The sequence below is a fragment of the Dipodomys ordii genome, unplaced genomic scaffold (assembly GCF_000151885.1).
Source record: "Dipodomys ordii isolate 6190 unplaced genomic scaffold, Dord_2.0 Scaffold37, whole genome shotgun sequence".
NCBI classification, from domain to species: Eukaryota; Metazoa; Chordata; class Mammalia; order Rodentia; family Heteromyidae; genus Dipodomys; species Dipodomys ordii.
In genome coordinates this window covers 4,475,754-4,497,620 of record NW_012267253.1, presented here as the reverse complement: position 1 = coordinate 4,497,620, position 21,867 = coordinate 4,475,754, and the positions used below count along the sequence as shown (strand labels likewise).

Sequence of the window (21,867 nt, the reverse complement as noted above, 5' to 3'; positions counted from 1 at the left end):
ATTACTTAATGAGGTAATTAAGGAATGCAATAAAAATAATTCTTTCTAAACCCTCCTCCTATCCTCCACAGAAACATAGTATGGTTGAAAAAGATAAATTTTCTTTGTACTTTTGTGTAGTTTCTTAAATTGACTACCCACTGAAAGATCTCAGTATAAGTGCAGAACACTCTAAAGTTTGGTGGGTGAGTTTGAAGTGTGTTACTCACTTTAAGAACTTGGACTTTGGTCAGTGACCACACTGAAAGCAGACCCAACCTCCTATTCAGATGATTCTCAGACCTATCCACTACCTACAAGGGAGGAAGACTTGTTGTGGCCAGGGGTTATGTTCAGCCTGTGAAAGAATCTGCAACTTTCTGACAATGGGTTGGTCTCTGTGGAGCCAGTGTAGACCCAAGATGAAGGGAGTTGTCACTGAGAGGAATATGCATGTCTCTAATCTAGCTTGCATAAAAGCTTCTGTTCTGCCTGGGCTCATCCCAGTCTGAGAATCCTGATAGGTCTAGAAATGTCTTGGCAGGTAGACTAGTAGGGAAGGCTCTGCCAACATTTCAAACTCAAGCTTGTAGCCACATTCATTTGCTTGGGAATGTTTTGTACTGCTTATATTCATATATTTTTCACTTTATAACACTCCATTTTACTTTGGATAAAGTTTGAAATTAATAATTTTTTCTTTTGCTCCCTAAACTCCTAGTGTCTTCATTAAGATGTTGAAAAAAAAAGTCTTCTCCACAATGTCCCAGAGTCAGGAAAGAATTATTATTAAGTAAGGTAGACATTTCAGTACTCTAGAGAAAAATCTCTTTTTCAGCTGTCTAAAACATTTGGTTGGAATCTCAAAAATTTAGTTTCAAATTGTATTTGTTTTTGTCTAGGTAAAAAATGTTGAAAGATTTAGATGAAATAGAATTTTCAGACTTCATCGCTGTTTTGATAAGAGCTAAGATTCAGAAATCATGCATCCTTTCACTTGTTTAAAAAGTATTAATAATTCTGGATAAAGCATATTGTTCCCAAAGCTTTTTAAAAGGAACTACTATTCTGCGTACCTTGACCTCTTCTTGTTGGAAAATTTCCTCACTTTACTTCCTAGCACTAAAAGGAATAGAATGAATGCAAGTAGCTATTACCATTGCTTCAGTGACCCATGTCTTAATTGATGATGTGGCTAAGTGTTGCAGGGCAAAGTGAGAAGGCCAATTCCCAGATATCTGTACAGGTACCATTTTAATTTAGAATGGACACTCTGGTAGTTAAGCCTGGGCAAAGCCTTGGTAACTGGAAGACAAAGAGTAGATAACCTCAAAAGCATACATCTTCCAAGGCCCAGACTCAGTGGTTGGGCTTGTTTCAAATGGTCACATGCTGTACTTTTCTTTTCTTTTCTTTTTTGTCGGTCATGGGGCTTGAACTCTGGGCCTGGGCGTTGTCCCTCAGCTCTTCAGCCCAAGGCAAGCGCTCTACCACTTGAGCTACAGCGCCACTTCCGGTTTTCTGGTGGTTTATTGGAGATAGGAGTCTCACGGTCTCTCCTGCCCGGGCTGGCTTTGAACCGCGATCCTCAGATCTCAGCCTCCTGAGTAGCTAGGATTACAGGCGTGAGCCACCAGCACCCGGCACATGCTGTACTTTTCAAGTGGTCATTACCACTGGCATTTCTTCATAAAAATATTTTAAAGGGTTTAACATGTTGATTAGAGTTCACCAATGTTAACTCATTTGAACTACCTATTAGATACAGGTGTTTAAACATTCTGCCCATCAGATCTGGTATACCATCTTTTGCTTAACTATTTATTTTCCTCTCACTTTTCCAAAAAGGAAAGTTTTAAAAATCATTCTTTAAAAACTTTACTAACAGCTGGCTACTGGTGTGGCTCATGCCTGTAGTCCTAGGTGCTCAGGTGGCTTAGATCTGAGGATCATGGTTCAAAACCAGTAGTAGAGCCTTGAGCAGAAAATCTCAGGGACAGTGTACAGGCCTTGAGTTAAAGTCCTATGACTGACAAAAGAAAGAGAAACCGTAAAGCCATTATTCTTCCAAGAAATTTATTTGAATAAAGAAATTGATGCGCTAGGTACAGTAAAAGCTAGAAGTTTGAAGCTGGGCGCTAGTGGCTCATGCCTGTAATCCTAGCTCAGGATATTGATATCTAAGGATCTTGGTTCAAAGCCAGCCCGGGCAGGAAAGTCTGTGAGACTCTTATCTCCAGTTAACCACCAAAAAACTGAAAGTGGAGCTTAAAGTGGCTTAAAGTGCAGGGATAGTGTACAGGCACTGAATCCAAGCCCCACAACTGACCAAAACAATAACACACACATACACACACACACACACACACACACACACGCTAAAGAAAGGAAGAAAGAGAGAGAGAGAAAGAAAGAAAGAAGAAAAAGAAAGAAAAAAAGAAAGAAAGGAGAAAGAGAAGAGAAACCAGAGGTTTGAATTGTAGGCAAAAGGAATGTGTATTCAGGTGATGGTTGATGAAATGAAAATGGGTGTTGGACAAGTAGGGAATCTAGCTAGAGCATCCTTGACCATCACTGAACTCCCAAGAATGTGGAAGAAGAGCTCAAGGAATGCCATATATGTGACAAAAACATGGTTAATTTAAAATCACAAAACACATAGAATCGCCATCTTTTTTCAAATTCCCTGGTTACTAACCTGTTTTTAGGCATATACAAATACCCACATGTATATGTTTTTTTCTGAAATCAAGATGTGAAACTCACATAAAATAATGAAAAAGGAATCTTTGATATATTATACTAGAGTTAACAGGAAAAAGACTTGAGGCCTTTACCTAAAGAATAAATTGATATTGACATAAGTGAGCCTTGAAGCCCAGAGAAACCCAAGGAGAGAAGGTGGCTGGGTTTCTCTCCTTTAATGCCCATTTGGGTGGGAGGAGGAAGAGTAGAGATTTGTGAGTTTGTGAGCCCTATTTGATATAGCAAGGCTATTTCCCAGGCCAGAGTTAAGATAGAACAGTAGAGAAAAATGATTGTACTTGTTTGCATGTTGGTACAGGATGTAAGTTTTCAAAGTATTCCACCTGCTGCAGTGAATTATAGCTCTCACTTATTGATTGCTACCTGTCTAGTAGGTACTGTATTGACATACATTATCTCATTTAAGCCCACAACCGCCCTATCAAGTAAGCAAAAACTTAAGAATTTACTGACTTGTCCAAGGTTATACACTGGTAAGTGGTAGTACTTAGATTTAAACTTAGGTCTTTGGATTCCAAAGCATGTGCTTAATTCCTGTACTTTTGTCTTCTACGATGAAGGGGTAGGGAGCTCCTATGTCTGCTTTCAAGGTAAGTTGAACAGACTGCTAGCCAAGGTGGCCAAGAGCTGCTGTGGGAAGATAAATGAACTGACAGAGTTGATCTTGTGGTTGGACTAACTTACTGGGAAAGAGTGATTGGTTCTGGCCAGAGGAAGTGCAGTAAGACTTCACAAAAGAACTTATTCCTCAGCAGATTTCAAATGAAGAGGAGTTTCCCAAGGGCGCAGTGTGAAAGGAGTCATTGCAGTGGCCTGCAAAGTGCAAAGGCATTACAGATGAAACGGACCATCAAATAAAGCTTTTTTTAAAAAAAGGAAGTCTTAAGAGATGCCTTGCACTGTAAAAATGTTTTCCATCTTACCTAAAAGTTTTCTCCCAACTATGCTAGTTTGTAATATTTAAATGATGAACCACATATGACGTTTTTAACTGCATTTGTATGTTTTTTGTGTATCTCTTCTTTTTTTAGTACTGTGTATTGAACCCAGGACATTGTACTTGCTAGGCAAGCACTTTGTCACTGAACTATATCCTAGCCCACAAAGTTTTTAAACAGTGTCTGGTTAACAAGAATCTGGTTGATTCCTTGTGTCAGTGTGATCAGGTTGAACAGGTTTCTTGAGAAACATTGGTCTTTTCCAAATCTCTGTCAACTACACTGTAAAATCTTACACTAAATTTTGCAAGTGAACATACACTAATTAGAATGTAAGATTTGCCACTTGGTAGTTGTACATCCCAAGGTATGTTAGGAAACCTCAATTTCCTCACTTTGTGAGAATGACACTGACCTTGAAGATTAATGAAGTAAATGTCTAAAGCACATGACCAATGTCAGCATGAAATAGTCATTTAATCAACCCCACTTCCTTTGGCCTGGGTACACTGAAGGGCAATTAGGTTCATATACAGAACTGAGGAAGTCCTTTTTTTTTGCCAAATCCAGGCATTCTCTGCCTTGATCCCACTTAGCCAATGCTGGAATGATCTCTCAGACCTCCCTTCTCTGGGTGTCCTATTCTAACCCATCATGGCCCTGAGAATTGTTGGCTGATTTTTTGTTTGTTTTCCTCAATTGGCTGTAGATTTCTTCTGGCCTAGTCAGTAACTTTTCTCTCTGATGCTGTGGCACCTAACCCAGTATGTATTTGTGCTGGGTTCTCAGTGTCCCTACAGTTTGGGATGAGCACAGAAAGTTTTGGTGCTACCTAACCACTTAACCTTTGAAAACTCTCAGGAAAATAGATTTTGAGAATAAATATAGGAGGTGAAGATCTAGAAGCACCATTTGTGAAGAGGGGTAAAGGCTGAGTGGCGTCAGCCACGTGGCATTCTGAGCTCTCTGAGTTCCTGAAATGACAGTCTGATAGTCTTTCTCCTCCAGAAACCCATTCCAGCTCTTCTAACCATTTCCCTTTGAAGTTTCACCCCATAGGTACCCATGAACAGTACCAAAAAACCCTCGAAGGTGGGCTACCACACCTTGGGAGTTTGAGATATAAGGATCAAGTTCAGAGCCATATCCTGGGCAGGAAAGTCCCCAAGACTCATACTTCCAGTTAACACTAAAAATCTAGAAGCGGATCTGTGGCTCAAGTGGTAGATCACTATCGTTGAGCATTAAAGCTCAGGGACAGTGCCAATGCCCTGAGTTCAAGCCCCAGGATTGGCACAAAAAACAAAGTAAACAAAACCCTTTAAGCTGGTGGCATGAATGATGTCGTAATTTTCCATTACTGCATCACATGAAGAGTACACACTTGACTGACACACTGTCAGATCATCCGATGTGTGTAAAGGAGCATAGAGAATTCCTAAATGGGAAGTAGCCCCAAGGATTTGGATGTGTGCCATAAGCCTGAAATTGTATGGGAAATTGTATGTGTACATTCATAAATCTCTTGTGAGAAAGTCCAAAGTTTATATTAGATTCCATTATGTTTTCATGAACTATTGTTTCTAAAAATGTTAATACAAAAATTCAGTTAGCCCATTTAGAGGTTTTTCACATACTTCTACATAAGAGCAAGTTTATTATCAATTCATTGTCTTATCTCAGTGAAGATTACTTTGTGGGAACTGGGAATGTGGTTCAGTGGTAGAGTGCTTGCCTAGCATGCCTGAAGCCCCAGGTTCGATTCCTCAGTACCATATAAACAGAAAAAAGCCTGAAGTAGCACTGTGGTTCAAGTGGTAGAGCACTAGCCTTGAGCCAAGGAAGCTTAGAGACAGTGCCCAGGCCCCGAGTTCAAGCCCCATGAGGGCGGGGGTAGAAGGGGGTGGGGGGAATTTAGTTCATGGTCTTAATTCTCTCATTAGGTCCACTTAAAGGACTGCAGTTCAGAATCTGCTGGTAACTACACTAGACACAAGCACAGTACAATGTAACAGCTTTGTAATTCCAAATTCCTTTCTTGGAGTATTCTTACAGAGAGCACTTCAGAGTGCTGGGTAGTGTGTTATTTCCACTGAACTCTTTTTCATTCTGTTCTTTCTTTTTGTTGGGAACTGGGGTTAGTATTAGGGTTTGAACTTAAGACCTTAGGCTTAGAAGTCAGGTACTCTTATTACTTGAGCCATGTTCCTCAGCCCTAATAGTTCTCCTCTCCCTCCCTCCCTCCCTCCCTCCTCTTCCCTACTTCCTCCATCCCTCCCTTTTTTCTCCTCTCCCCCACTTCTCCCTCCCCTCTCTCTTTCCTTCCTTTCCCTTCTCCCTTCCCTTCCCTCTTTCCTCTTTCCCTTTCCTTTCCCCTACATTTCTTCTATTCTTCCATCCCCCCCTCATTCAAAACAGGTTACAATATAAAACTCAGTGTCCAAAGCAGAATGAAAATGCAATTGTTCTAATTTTCTATCCTAATAGCCACTATATTCAAAATTTCCTCAACATACCCCCTTCTAATAGCTGTCAAAAATGTGGATTTTAAGTGTTTACATATATATACAAATAGTGTTTATATTTATAAAGTCTACCCTTTCAATTAAACAATTTGTGCTAGAAAATGTTAAAAATACATTTAATCATTATTTTCTAATGATTGTTATTTAATTAAATATTTCTTTACAAATTGGCTTCTTTTTTTCTTTGGCAATTGTATTACTTTTTGAGAGGAAATTTGCTTTTGCTTTTTAACCTGACTACATGGGTTTAGTAAGTTCCCTAAAACAGAGTATTTAAAGCAGAACATTCTGGCATTCTTCCCACTTTCCATTCTCTCTTCTTTATGGATGCCATGTTCCTTAGGGAAATCATCATTTGCAAAAGGTCAGGAGCAAAAGGCGGGACATTCTTTAGTGTTGGGTTACTACTAATTGGAAACTAAACATCTGTAACCATGTAAGAGTTATTTGTATTTGAAGGGAAATTTATATACAAGAATCTTTTCCTAACATAAAACATACTATAATACAGATTGTATGTGTTGCTGGGGTGGGAGCCAGCCTGAAAAGCTTCCTGCAAATGACTACTATGCTGGGTGAGGTCATTTACTAATTAAATCTCAAGGCATTTTCACAGTCTTTCCTATTCTTTGTCATTGAATGAAGTTTTCCCCCCGATAGGCTAAATCAGACATTTTACTGTGTTTGCCAATTACAGGTTAAACATTTAATCATTTTAAAGAACAATAAATGAGAAGATGGGTGAATTGTCAAAACCTAGTCAAGGAACAGCAGGAAGTCTAGCTACCTATGTATAATTTCTGAGCTCTTAGTGTCTTTCGCAGTGTGATGTGTGATGAGCTCTTCATCCTGAAGCTGATAGGACTGACTGCCTGATGGTCCTGCCTTCTTGAGGGGTGAAATAACAGCGTTTTCACTTACTTGGTATCTGTCGCCTCAGTCCCTCCTCTGTCTCTTCTTCCTCCTCATATCTCCCATGATGAAATTCTGATTAATTCATTCCTTTTGTACAGAAATATATCTGTATTCTTTTTGTTACTTTAAGATAAATGGTGGCACCTCTGAGGTTTTAGAAACTTTCATAGGGCTCTGTCCCTTTCTATGCCAAACCTACGTGGTCATGGCCCTAGTTGACCAGATCTTACCAGTCAGTAATACCTTATTAGAACACTAGTTAATTCTGAAAAAAGTGGAAAGGCCAACACTTTACACTGTAAAGTCTGTGTCTTCTGATCTCCCTTTCATTTATCTTAGCACCTAAACATTTCTTTCTCTTCTAAGTGGATAAAAGATCATGAAGCCTAGAGAGTTCTAGTTAGGAATTTATTTTATCTAGGACTTAAAACTTTGTACTTCCCTCTCAATCAGTCCTGTATCTGGGAAGGCTCTCAACAATTTCAGCAAAATGCTTGTGGCTTCTCAAGTTCTAAGTGTTTACAGAGTCAAGGGCCTTTGGCTTCCCTGCCTCTCCAGTGACCTTTGTAGAATCTCAAAATACCACTTGCCCATGACTTCTCCTTATTTAAGAACTAGCTTTTAATTCCATCTCTTTGTATGTGAGTCAGCCCCCAAGGATTTGGCAAGGGTTTGGTGGCTTGAGGCATATTTCTTATTCTCTAACAATAAATTCAGCACATGTAGCCTGCTGTTTGTGTGGCCTGAACATTTCTTAGCCTTAACATCCATTGTTATTTATCAACTTTCTCTTCAGCCAGACACATCTACCTGTACCTTGCATTGCTACCCTTGCGTAATATACCACTGTCTCTTGAGTACTTGAATTCTTGCTTACTTGAACATTCTTTTCTGATTCCCATCCTTTCTCCATTAGCATTTAAGATAAAGCTAATTTTCCCCATACTGCTTTGTACTTTGGTCTTCCAAATGTACTTCTTATCTTGCCAACTACAAGATGGGTACTTCAAAGACAACAGATGGTGACTATATTTTCATGCCACTTACAGTGATTTTGCTCATCATTTTCCCAGTGAATATTTATTGTTGAGAGTAAGCCTTTTTTTTTTTTTTTACTACTGCCTGTCTTTTTACCAAAACCTGCCTGTGTTTAATCCCATGTGATTGAATTATATATGTGGCCAGGTGTGATGATGTTTGGCTGTAATTCTAGTACTCAGGAGGTAGATTGTAAATACAAGGCCACCACAGATTATATAGTAAAACCTTCCCAAAAAATGAACACAAAAAGTTAGTTCACATTTCTTTTTTTTGGTTGGTTGTGGAGCCTGAACTCTGGGCCTGGGCTCTGTCCCTCAGTTTCTTCAGCTCAAGGCTAATGTTCTACCACTTGAGCCACAGTGGTATATGGTGCTTATATGGTGCTGAGGAATAGAACCCGGGGCCTCATGCATACAAGGCAAGCACTCTACCACTGAGCCATCTTCCAAGCAATGAACACAAAAAGTATAGTTGCTAATTATATTTTTCACTAAAGCAAAGTCATCTGTAAAATGAATGCAAATACAAAGTAAGACATCAGCTGGCATCAGGAACAGCTCCTACCAGCCCCTCTCTGGCTGTTCTAGCTGAAAATCTGCATATACAGTGGTGCAGATGTGAAGAGGAGCATTGAGTTGGTCTTGTGTTTCTATTTCTTTCCAGGTGTGGTCACTCATCTATCTATCGTTCCCGTGAAATGGCAGCTCGTGCCTTGGTTCCATTTGTTATGAGAGACCAAATTCCTAATACCATTCGAGCCCTGCTGGCCACACTCCCCAACAACACTGACCAGCGTCTCTATCAAAACCATATTCATGGGACACTTCTCCAGGTGAGTAATGTTTTTGTGTGTGATGTCTATCAAACACCGCTAAACAGCTGAATGTTAGTTTCGCATGAACTGTTAGCAGGTGAAGACTTGACACACAGGCTTGTAACTTTATCTGTAGAACTTATTTTTTTTAGAAAGATCACATATCTTGCAGGTACATTCTTTTTCATCCCAAACTTGAATTCAGCGTTCCATTGTGATTCTGGAAGATTGTCCTTTTGCATTAAACCCTCTTTTTTTTTTTTTTTTCCTACAACATTATTTTCCTATCAAGGACCTGCAGAACGTTCCAGGCCACTCCTTGTTCACTCTGAAGCTGTTGAGCATGCCTTGAAAGAAAAGTTAGCCCAAAAAGCACTGGGAAAGTCACACACATGAGGGAAAGAACATGGAAATGTCAAAACCTTTCTTTCCTGTTTCCTCTGTGCTATAGAAAATACTTTTTATTTTGAATAGATATACAAATTTTATATTTGTTCTAGGAAAGATCTAAGAACAACAAATAAATGAGAAATGGACTTTTAACTTGGGGACAGGTAATGTTGGAAAGGTCTTGTTTACATTGTGTTGTGACCCTTCACATGAAGTGGTGTTGTATATGGGATTTAAATACCAGGTCATGTTCCTGGTTCATGCGCAGCACTTTTTTTAGAATTGGTCTTGATATCCAAGTACATATTATCAGAATATGTATGTCTACACTGAGGTCTGTACTGCTGATGTGAGGGCTGTGTATAGTTCCATGGGAGTCTGAGCAGGTACCTGAGTCTGAATCCAGTCTTTAACCTGTACCACCTGAAGGCACATCTGTGTCTTCATTTATGAAACTAGGGCAGTAGTAACATATACTTCATAAGGATTTGTGAAGAATGGATTAGTCAGTGTATATAAAGTGTTTAGTAAGAAAAATACAGATATTATTATCATAATTTTAATGAGCCTGACCTACAATGGAAACTAATACTTTTAGTAACTAATATTTTTAGTATTATCTATAGGTGAGAATATAATATCTTTCTTGCTTCATTTCCTTGGTTGTTTTATATATTCAACAAGTATTTATTGAATGCTTAGTATGTGTTACTATGTTTCAGACCGAGCAGTGACTGGGTCAGTCCTTGTCTGGAAGTACATTAGGCAATCTCAATGCAGTGTGGGCAGTGTTATGTGACTATGTGACTGGGAAGTCAGGGAATGTAATCATAGAGAAAGTGATGTCTAAGCAGAGACTAAAAGGAGGTAGTCAGATGAATGGAGGGAAGCAGTCCCCCAGACAGACAAAGTGCCATAGAGAAAGGCTCGGGTGGATTTAAAAAAAAAATAAATCACCTCATCTGGGAACTACCAGTTCAGATCAGACTCAAATCCTAGATTGGTAGTTTTTAATTGGTTCCAGGACTTCTTTACGTACTTAGTTATTGAGGTTTTCAAAGAAGTTGTGCCTCTCAATATTTAATTAGGAAATAAAATGAAAGAAATAGTAAAACACAAGAATCTCTAAGCATATACTCCATTCATCATTAATGAAGATACCCTCACAAATCTTGAAGTCTCTATTAATGCCACTGCACATGACAAGAGAATAAAAGTAAAAGAGGCAGCTAACGTGTTCACATAATTTTGAAAGGAGGTTGATATCGTAGACTTCCTAAAAAGACTGCCCATCCCCTCAAAGGCCTAGATTCTTGATCCTATCTGCTCTGTTATGTGTAATACAAGTCTTTTGTGGTTTCTTACAAGGACCTCTTGGGCATTCCTCTTCTTTGGGGCCTCAATATATCTATGATGAAATGGGATAGAGGTTAATCTCTTGGCTGGAGAGGGCTACAAAGGGTCAAAGATCATCATTTCTTCAAACAAGTTAGATCTCTGTGTCTGTCACTAGCTGCTTTAACAGAAAGGGGCCAATGACCATAAGGAAAGCAGAACCGATTTTTCAAAGTGTGCATGTAGCTGAGTTAGAAGGAATGCCTGGATTGTCAGAGGGATCAACTGAAGGGACATTCTGGGCTGGATTTGGCAGAGTGGTATGGTTGGAGTTGTTCTGAACATTTTCACCAGTTGCACAAGTGGACTTCCCCTACTTTTCCTCATACTATTAGTAGTGTAGCTGTGCTTCTCTGGGCTGCCTTTGATAGTCTCAAATTTACTTTGTTGCTATAATGTGAAACTCTGTGGAAAGATAAAAACCTTCTCACCCTGAGGTTATGTTGCTCTTGTTCCTAAGTGCTGGGGAGATGAAGGGCTTGTTTTAAAAAGAAAAAGTGTGGGTGCTAGTTATTGTGCTCCTGTTTGTCAAACATGCTTTCAGTCTTACAACTGTTTCTATTGATTGAACAAAGGAAGTAAAATGCATGCGAAAAGTTTTTCTGTGTCTGCCCATTTAGGTGGCACCTCTGTTATAATAAATAGCCGTGTTTCACTCTGTGGCTCTTCGTGGAGCAAGTCTTAAGTTGAGTTGGAAACTACAGTTTGTGAGTTCCTGCTCCACATAAAGCTACCTTTGAAATCAGCAGACATGCACCTGGAAAAGAGATGTTAGGGATTGAAAGAAATTATAATCCCCATGGAACCTTCAGGACCAGCTAAGTCAATAGAAAGTTGTTATTATTTTCAAGAGCAGGAAATCATTTTGTAATCAGAAAACAAATTCTTTCACAGAACATTTTCTTGAATTATACATTTTGACTTCTTTAAAAATGTTTACATAAATATATCAAACCGCAGAATATTTCTATAGTATACCTTGAAAATAAGAAATGTGCTGATCTTTGAATTTTCTTAGACCCTGGCATAAAGACTCAAATTATAGGACATGCAAGAAATGAATGAACTTGTGTGATTCATTTCTTAATCATTTGCAAAACAAGAGGTTCATAATTGCAATTTTGAAGTGTATGGAAATAGTACATATCAGAAAAGGTAAATTATGCAGCAAGTTCTTAGACACCAGGAATAAATGGCATTAAGTCTCAATAAAGGCTAAGTAAGAGCCATGGAAATTACCTCATTTGGAAACAACCCTAGCAAGACTGCACTGTCTTTTAAATAAAATTAACTATCTATTTTTACTGCCAAAATTCTTCATGTTGGGGACTTAATATTATTATTAGGTTACTTATGCCCAAGAGATCATATTGGAGTTTAGAAAGTTCTCATTTATTGAGGAAGAGTTTGACTTAAGTTATAAGGAAAAAGGTATTCTGATTGTTGTATATTGAACTAACATTCAGGCGTTTCAAAAAGACTTTTGTATACTGTTGGATATAGAGTCGATTCACTTCTTATCCGTTGGGGTTATTTTTTTCTGATGGTATAAGCACTTAAAAAGTTATCCTTGCTCTTTCTGAAGTGAAGTTCTTTTATGCCAGTAAATCAGAGTACATAGTTAAGGTAATTTAGGTTGTTGTAAGTGAATGATTATTTGGAGTACCACAATGGCAGAAATATAATCTCTACTTTTCTTCTAATGCTGGTATTACATTTTCTCAGATTTTATTAACAAACCATGTTAAATATTTTTATCTCTCCCTACCCCAATTTAGATCTTTAAGTTCTGCATTTAGAGAATTCTAAATCAAAAATATTCCACATTTCTGGCTGTGAAGCTGAGCAGCAATGTTGTCTACTTGACTGATGTGAAATAGTAGCCAGGGATGGACTTCAGATGGCCTAGGCCCACATATTTTGAAATTTTTCTCTAAGAGAAGTAAAATTAACATTTTGGGTACTTGTGCATTCCATGTGGATTGTATATATAATTTCATTCATACTCTTAGTAACCCTGCAGGGCAGTAAGATGAATATCATATCTTCGGTGTGTGCCCCAGCCTCTCTCCCTCTCTTTAATGAAGAAATTGAGGTGAAGGTTTGCGAATGACTTACATAAAATCACAAAGGTCATTAGTGATAAAGATAAGATAGTAAACTCTAAAGCCTATGTTCATTTTCTCTTTGGAATATATCTCTGATAGTTGATGACAATACAACATTTTATGACTAGAGAAATTAAACGAAGAAATCTGTCTCTGCTGTGGTTTTATCCCTTACTGCTTGATAGGTCTCCTTAAGTCTATCACTGTTACAGAGATAGAGGAAGTCCCTAAAACCCAGGAATGCTACAGCTTGGAAAAGACATACTGTACCTTCTTTTCTTCCTTTACTTATATCTTGGTCATCTTTCTCTTTGGGCTTCCATTTAAGACTTATAAATAAATACAGGATCCTCCTATGGGACACAGCCAGTAGCCAAGTCCACAGTAGCCACACCTTCTATCATACTCAAGGACTTGAAAAAACTCTTAAATTTGGGCAGTCAAGGAATTATGGAGTCTTGGTAATTTTTTTTTTGTTTTTTGTTTTTGTTTTGTCACAGTCGTGGGGCTTGAACTCTGGGCCTGGGCGCTGTCCCTCAGCTCTTCAGCTCAAGGCGAGCGCTCTACCACTTGAGCTACAGCGCCACTTCCGTTTTTTTGTTGTTTTTTTGAGATAGGAGTCTCACGGTCTCTCCTGCCCGGGCTGGCTTTGAACTGCGATCCTCAGATCTCAGCTTCCTGAGTAGCTAGGATTACAGGCGTGAGCCACCAGCGCCCGGCTAATTATGGAGTCTTGGATCTGGAAGCTGATGGGACCAAGACAAAGTGGTGTGAAGAATGAATTTAATTCAGCAGACATGGAATGCTTACCTCGTCCTACCTATTATTGAAACACAGGAGTTTGCAACACAGGAGTTTGCCTTTAAGGCTCTTACCTCCCAGTGTGGAAGCTCTAAGTTAAGTCAAGTGAGTGCTCTGTGACCAGGGAACATATGAGTAGCAGAAATGAAGAGGAGGTGAAAGATAAGCAGTCTCAGTCAGGACTTCAAAAATAAAAGGGAGACTGGAACTGAGGCCATTTCTGCTTTTTTTTTAAAAATAAGCTTTTTATTGTGAAAATACTGTACAGAGGGTTTACAGTTACATGAGCAAGGTAATGAATACATTTCTTATCAAGCATTGTTGCCTCCTCCTTTGTTTTTCCCCTACCATCCCTTCCCTCCCACCTCCACAACTACACTCCCCCGTCCTCTAGCCTAAATTGTAAAGTTTGTTTTTCAACCTAGCATCTTGTACATCTCATTGTTGTAATGGGTTAACTTGTACAAACAATCTGTTTTTTTTCCCTTCCACTCCCCAAATTATACCAACATCAAATACAGTGAAAACAGGTTATACCATGGGGGAGGGACATACAAAGCAACAAAAAAATCATGTGGTACCTTATAAATACGTTACAAACAATAGCAAGAAAGGAAAAAACCACTTGTGTCCTTATCTTGGGGTTCATTTCACTTAATATCATCTTTTTTTTTTGCCAGTCATGGTCCTGAACTCTGGGCCTGGGCACTGTCCCTCAGCTCTTCAGCTCAAAGCTAGTAACTCTACCACTTGAGCCACAGCACCACTTCCAGCTTTTTCTGCTTATGTGGTACTGAGGAATCGAACCCAGGGCCTCATGCATGCAAGGCAAGGACTCTACCACTGAGCCACCTTCCCAGCCCCATTTTGCTTAATATCATCTTATCTGACCTTTTTGCTTGTCTCAGATATAAACTAGTTATTGCAAATAAAGGAAACCATGGTAACTACGTTTCTTTGCACCTGACTTGCTTCACTTAATATAATTTTTCGAAGTCTTTCCACTTCCTAACAAATGGGGCCATGTCATTCTTTCTGATGGAGGCATATATATACCACAATTTCTTGATCCATTCATCTACTATGATAAATAATGCTGCAATAAACATAGTTGTGCTGGTAGCTTTAGATGGTCTTGTGATCATTTGGGTAAATGCCCAGAAGTGGGATTGCTGAGTCATAGGAGAACTTTGTGTTTATCTTTTGAAGAACCGCCATACTTCTTTCCAAAGTGGTTGAACAAGTTTACACTTCCACCAACAATGCAGTAGAGTTCCCTTCTGTCCACATCCCCTCCAGCATCTGTTGTTATTAGATTTCTTGATTATAGCCATTCTAACTGGGGTGAGATGGTATCTCAATGTTGTTTTGATTTGCATTTCTTTTATGGCTAGAGAGGTTGAGCATTTCTTCATGTGTCTATTGGCCATCCTTCTTTCTCTTCAGAGAAGTTTCTCTTTAAGTCTTTAGTCCATGTATTTATTGGGTAGTTGTTTCTTTGAGAATTCGTTGTTGGGGGATTTAATTTTTTGAGCTTCAGGTATATTTTAGATATGAGAACCTTGTCCGTTTTATGGCTAGTGAAGTTCTCCCAATTCATAGGCTTTCTATTGATCTTGCTAGCTATGTCCTTTGCCATGCAGAAGCTCTGCAACTTCATGCAATCCCATTTGTCCAACCTTTCATTGATTTGTTGTGTTTCTGGGTCTCTCATTTCTGCTTTTTGTCTGCATCTCCATGCAGATGGAACAAATAGAGCTGAGCTGGCAAAGATAGTATAAAAACCAAAATAGACGGTATCCTGGAATTACTTTTGTGGAAATAAAAGCAGAAACCTCAAAAGATGTAAAGATAGGTCAATTTAGCCAACTAGTTGTGTGAAGCAATCATTGATCTAAAAGCAGGGATTAAACTATCTATCCTTCAGACTGAGCCAGTGACAGACAGCTTTCTGGATATACTCTACTGGAGTTTTTATAAACAAATGCATGCTATAAAAAAAGATTTATTTTATTTACTATTATTGTTACCAGTATTTCAAATTAAACATAATTTAAAAGAATCACTCATATCTTTAGAAAGTAATCACAATTTTAATAACTTTTCCATACCAGTACAATTTATTGAAAGACAGAATGTTCAATTTGTCCAGAAATGGAATATTAATTTGGTGGATGTTGGCCTATGTCCACTGTTACTTGTTGTTTATTTTGTGCCCAGGAAATACCATTTCAGAATGGAAAATCAGAACAAAAGCATGAAATTATACTGATGTTGTAAGTTATAAATGGATTGCTTGTCAGAGTGCTTTTGTCTAGAATGAGTCATACTTTAATGAAAATGCTCACTCTTGTCATGCCTCGGTTTTTTAGATCCAAAAGGGTTAGATTCACTTTTCCTTTTTAAGAACTTATATTAGTATAAAAGAAAAAAACAAAAAACTTAAGTTGCTAGAAAAGTTCCCAGTCCAAGAAAGGCTAGAGTAAATCCAGTGGCATGACTATAGATGTGCCAAGGTATTTATTAATTCCTTAAACTCTTAGGGAGCCTGAGTATGGCTAGAGGGCTGGAGACTCCAGGTAGTCTTCATCTGCACCTGGGAACAGCAGCATCCCTTTTTCCCAGAGTGCCAAAGAAAGATTATTTTCTGTGGACCTTGCCATGAAAAGAATTGGGAAGTAGTAGGCTCCTAAAAAAATTAAAGAACTAAACTTTGTTAAATCTTACCTTTTGTCAATATATTCCTTTCTGGATATAAGCCCAGAAAAGTCACTTTTAATTAAAATGCTACTTTTGAAGATGAATTAATCCCTTCCTTATAAATATCCAAAAGCTTTTATTTGGTTTATGTTACTTAGGGAGCTGTCTCTGGGTGTTGGAGATAGCTTTTGGCTGCCAGGTTATAGAAAATAGACCGTCATACACAGTGATTGTTTGTCAGTGTCCTGCTGTTGTCTTATGATGCTCTTCTGAGCCCTGTGTTCTCACAGGGTACCAGTTACGGGTATGTGGAACTTAGACGATAATCACTTGTGTTCCCAGGTGTTTTTTACTATTCCAAATTAGAATACGGAGAACCAATGGTGAAAAGAAAAAATATCTATATATCTTTACCAGTTATTGACTATAGTATATATTAGGTAGGGTGCCAACGGAGGTTCTTTCAGAACATAGGTGGTAATTCCTTCTTACTGATGAGAGAGAAAAATGAGAGTGGGAAGGGTAATAAGTTGTCACCAAAGTCATGTAAGGATGAATGGTAACAAAAAGGCCTGGTATTTAGTCCTGGATTATTTGAAGGTTTTGAGCTTCTGTGCTTAACCACTATACTATACTCTGCATAAGGAAAATAATACCCTCAGAGAAGAGTGACTTTCTGGGGCCTTTAAGGTTATGAGATACAATGGAACTTGACATTTATTTGGTTGTTCAATACTATTCTAGGTATGTGGCATAGTTCAGGAAAAAAAAGACAGATCCTTGTGTTCAAAGATTACAGGTCTCATGGAATTGCTATTAACAGCAGGAGACAGTTCATAATAAATGATGGGACTATAAAACTACCAGTACAATTATGTTCATTGCAGCATTATTCACCATAGCTAAGATATGAAACCAACCCAGATGCCCCTCAATAAACAAATGGATCAAGAAAATGTCTGTATTTACACAATGGAATTTTATGCTTTTCTCAGAAAGAATGACATCTCCCCTTTTGTAAGGAAATGGAAAGACTTGGAAAACATGATATTTAGTGAAGTAAGCCAAACCCAAAGAAACATAGGCTCTATGGTTTCCCTGTTAGAGTAAATTAGACTCTGCCAGAAAACCACACAGACATTCAGGTATCTAGAACAAAGGAAAGGTTTATTGCCAGTAAGGAGTCTGGTAAGACCCCATCTCACCAGGAGAGAGGAAGTGAGAAGAAGTGCTGGCTATTGTCCCAGGTGACCTTTTATAACTTCCAGGATTTGGGAGATCTCACTGCTTTATATGGTCATAGCTATCCCAAAGGGGTGATCTCTCAGGGAAAGAGGGTAGGGGCTAATCATTTGCTGACTTTACTACATGGGTCTAGTGTTGCCTAGGGAAAGAGCATGTTAAGCTATGAAGGAGGAGGCTTCTGGGGTAACATTCCCTCATTTGTAATAATTAGTATAAGCCTAGGTTAGTCCTGACAGAGAATCATAATGCTCAAGAGCTGTGAACATATGACTGTACAAAATGATGCTAACTGAAATGAACTCCAAGACATGGAAACAACAGATCTTTTTTTTTTTAAGTTGTCAACATTGATGTTGCTAATGTAATGTATTTTGTTCTTTCTTCTTACTTTATTTCATTTTTCTTTTTCCATTTGATTATTCCTGGCAATCTCTATCTTTGATAATGGTATTCTCCATCTTGTATATGCATTGATTGGGGAAAGGGAAGGGAAATAACAAAATGCTGAAAGAAGTACAAAAGATGACCCATTGTAGCAATGATACTCACAGGATACTATGTCAGAAATGAACTTTATAATTTTGTTGGGGGGGGGAAGGAGGAGTGAGGGGAGGGGAGGGAAAGTGGGTAAACAACAATGGAGTGGGTAATAATATTCAACGAGAAATGTACCTTATTCATGTAAATGTAATCCCTCTGTACAGCATCTTTACAATAAAATAAAATTAAAAAACTAGAATTATCATAGTAACTATCATAGTAAAATATCATATAGTGAAATTATATTATTAGTTAGAAGGCAGTGATTTCTGTGGATAAAAAGAACAAGTTGAATAGGGTAGGAGGAATCCAAAGTGCAGATGGCAGCATTAAATAAGAAATCAGAGTAATCCTTTTTGTTGTTGTTGTTATGATTTTACAACTGACCTAAGAGAGTTGCTCCCTTTAATATTCTATACATCATAGTAGTAACATACATTTGATACAGATCCATTCTAGTTTCCATCTGTTTTACTGCTAGATTATTAGAAATATATTATTGAATTTTATTGTGTTTATAACATAGATTTCTTTCTCATTAGAAATATATTATTGAATTTTATTGTGTTTATAACATAGATTCCTTTCTCATACTGATTTCTAGACAATTTGTCTTTAGATCTATGCTCACTGTGTCTGTCTTTGTAAATATAACACCATATTGCTTTATAAACAGCATTTTGGTAAAGATAATGCCTTCCACATCTTGTTTGTCTGGTTTTTTAGTCATTAAGAGGAGTATTAGAGGCCGGGCACCAGTGGCTCCCGCTGTAATCCTAGCTACTCAGGAGGCTGAGATAAGAGGATCACACTTCAAAGCCAGCATGGGCAGGAAGTCCATGAGACACTTGTTTCCAATAAAGCACTAGAAACCCGGAGGTGTCGCTGTGGCTTAGGGGGTAGAGCACTCGCCTTGATCTCAAGGCTGAGGGATAGTGCCCAAGTTCCAAGTTGAAGCCCCACAGCCGACAAAATAAAAGTGGAGTATGAGTTCTCCAATCATAATGATAGATTAAAGAAATCATCATTCTTTGGCCTTTTAACCATGTCTTTGTAGACTTTACTTTTCAGCATAAAATTTTTATTATACAGATTTATGATATACCTGTTATTACCAAAGCTCTGTATCTGTGGTAACACAATTTGTGCTGATGTTTATTTCCTCTCATATTATCAGTATTTGTATTTTTCATTATCAGTATTTGTATTTTTCATTATTGATTTTTGCTTAGGGTATCCTTGTATTGATTTATTTTGATTTCTTGATAATTAATGTATATCTCCTTGAATAGCTTATTGAGTTTTATGAGTGTATTTTCTTCTGTTCAAATCAGACAGAACCTGATATATTTACTATTTTTACATTACAATATAAACATGGTTTCATTTTAGTAATTACTTTGCTATTTATTATGTTTGTCTCATCTGATACTTTCTCAGTTTGCTTTCATGTAACCTGCACACAGCCTACTATACAGTGCAAATCACCTGTTATATAATCTCCAGGCAATCTTCTATACACTGTAAATCATTTCTGATACCTACTACAATTTAAATCCTACTAAATAGTTGTTATACTGCATTTTTTTTTAAATTTTATTTGTGAAGATACTGTACAGAGGGGTTACAATTACATGGGCAGGATAATGCGTACATTTCTTACCAAGCATTGCAGCCTCCTCCTTTTGTTTACCCTTCACATCCCTTCCCAGCCTCCCAAGTAATCCTTTTTTAAAAGATAACACTTGTCAGGCATGGTGACACTCTGTGTTAACATACTTTACCAAGAAGCTTCTCTACTCAATTACTCTTGTTTTCTACCTTTGGAATTCATATTAAAGAGTTCAAGAGCTGAAATTAGCTCAGATTGTTAAGAGCAAAGCTCCTGCCTGTCAGGTTGTTCTGGCACCTGTTTTGTTTTGAATTACATCCTTTCCTTGGATTCCATCAGAAACCTAATGAGTTAGAAGAAGAACACTGCCACACTGTCTTAAACAAATCTTTTACTACTCCAAAGGGGAAATTGGAAGTTCACAGAGTGAAAGATGACACAGGATCCTCCTAAATAGATTAACACTTCTCTAAGTTCATTATTCATCTTCAGAAGATGTGCTTTCCAACCCTTCCTAGGCATTTCATTCTTTTTGTTTGGGACTTTTTATGACTCAAGGTAATTCTGAGTGTGTACATTAAAACCATAACACTGTGTCTACCCTGCCAGGCTTCTGTCATTTCCTGAGATTCCAATAAAACATCTCATATAATCCCCATTATATAATTGGATTTGTTTAGTGTTTCTCCAGCTAGTTAAAATAGTATTATCTGTTAATAATATATATGTTAGTATTTATGTTAATATATATGTTAGTAGTTATACATTATTTAAGTTGTTATTATATATGTATTATTTAGCATATTCCCTTCTAATAGGCAAATGTAATATACCTCATTGTTCTGAGATTGCAGAGTGTATTTACTTGTTCCACAGCTCTGATTTATTTTGGGAACCATTTCAGTTACCAAGGAATTGATTGACCACTTAAAAACACTGTGGTTGAGAATAGCCAGATCCTTTCGTAGTCAACTCTATAGCCATGAAGTAAATGTGCCAATGAGCCTAAAGAAAAGTTTTAGTAATAAAACTCATTTTCTGTTTTAAACCATGTCAAGACTTTGTCCTGTGTTTGGTAGCATCTCCTCACTAAATGCCAAAAGAATCTTTTGTCCACCCTACTTTGTGATTATGAAGATTATATCTCCAAACATTTTTACATGCCTCTTGGGGGCAAGATTGCCTCCTGTGGAGAACTTTTATTCCCTTGTATCTTGGGATTTTCTCCATCATCCTGTGGGACAAGGTACAATACAGCTCTTTCAAATGCTCATGATTGTGAAAGAATCCATTTCTGACTCAGGAACAAGTTTTAGCTTTACTGGCTACAATAAACTATACCCAGAAATCAGTAGATAATTTTAAGCCTTAGCACCCTGAATGAGCCTGATCTCAGAAGCAAAGCAGAATCCATTCTAGTTAACCCTAGATATAAGAAACTAATAGATAGAAGGGGTATGCAAAACCTAGACTGGAAATCACAGAAAAGGCTCCCTTTCTCTTTCCCTTCCTCTCTTTCTTCTCCTCTTCTCACTCTGAAAAAAATCCATATAAACCAGATCACTTTTTAAAATCCTAGCTGCTTGGAGATTGCTTCTCATTCTGCCCTGACCTGCCTCTGACCTACTTGCACCATGTATAGTTGAAATATGAGTGCCCTCCCCAGACGCAGGGAACATAATAAAATTCTAGATTCTCTTTATGCAAAGAGCTTTGGAAAATAACATGTCATTAGATTTTCCTCACTCTTAGAGCTTTCAGACATCCATTTTTTAACAATGGTGCACTGCTGGATAGAATTGCTGTTCTGTTTCACTGAACTTGGCTGGGGGGCAAGGGCCTATATGTTATTAAATCTTGCCTTAGAACAGCGATTCTGATGAAAACTTAGCTAAGGACATCAAATTTTTAACATGGTATAAATATAAACAGATTCTCAAAAATAAACAGATATAAATATAAACAGATCTCAAAAGAGACCAGTGGGGGGCTGGGAAGGTGGCTCAGTGGTAGAGCGCTTGCCTTGCATGCCTGAGGCCCTGGGTTCGATTCCTCAGCACCACATAAGCAAAAAGAAAAAAGCTGGAAGTGGCGCTGT

General features: G+C 38.0%; 1 protein-coding gene across 2 annotated transcripts in view; it reads left to right on the top strand.

Moving 5' to 3' along the window:
* The window catches only part of Thada (thyroid adenoma associated), a 314,583-nt gene that overhangs the window by 166,619 nt on the left and 126,097 nt on the right, over window positions 1-21,867 (top strand). For both annotated transcript variants that reach the window (XM_013017946.1, XM_013017947.1), the window contains exon 29: window positions 8,828-8,996. In XM_013017946.1, the coding sequence (XP_012873400.1) occupies window positions 8,828-8,996 (169 nt within the window). The remainder of the gene's footprint in view (window positions 1-8,827; window positions 8,997-21,867) is intronic.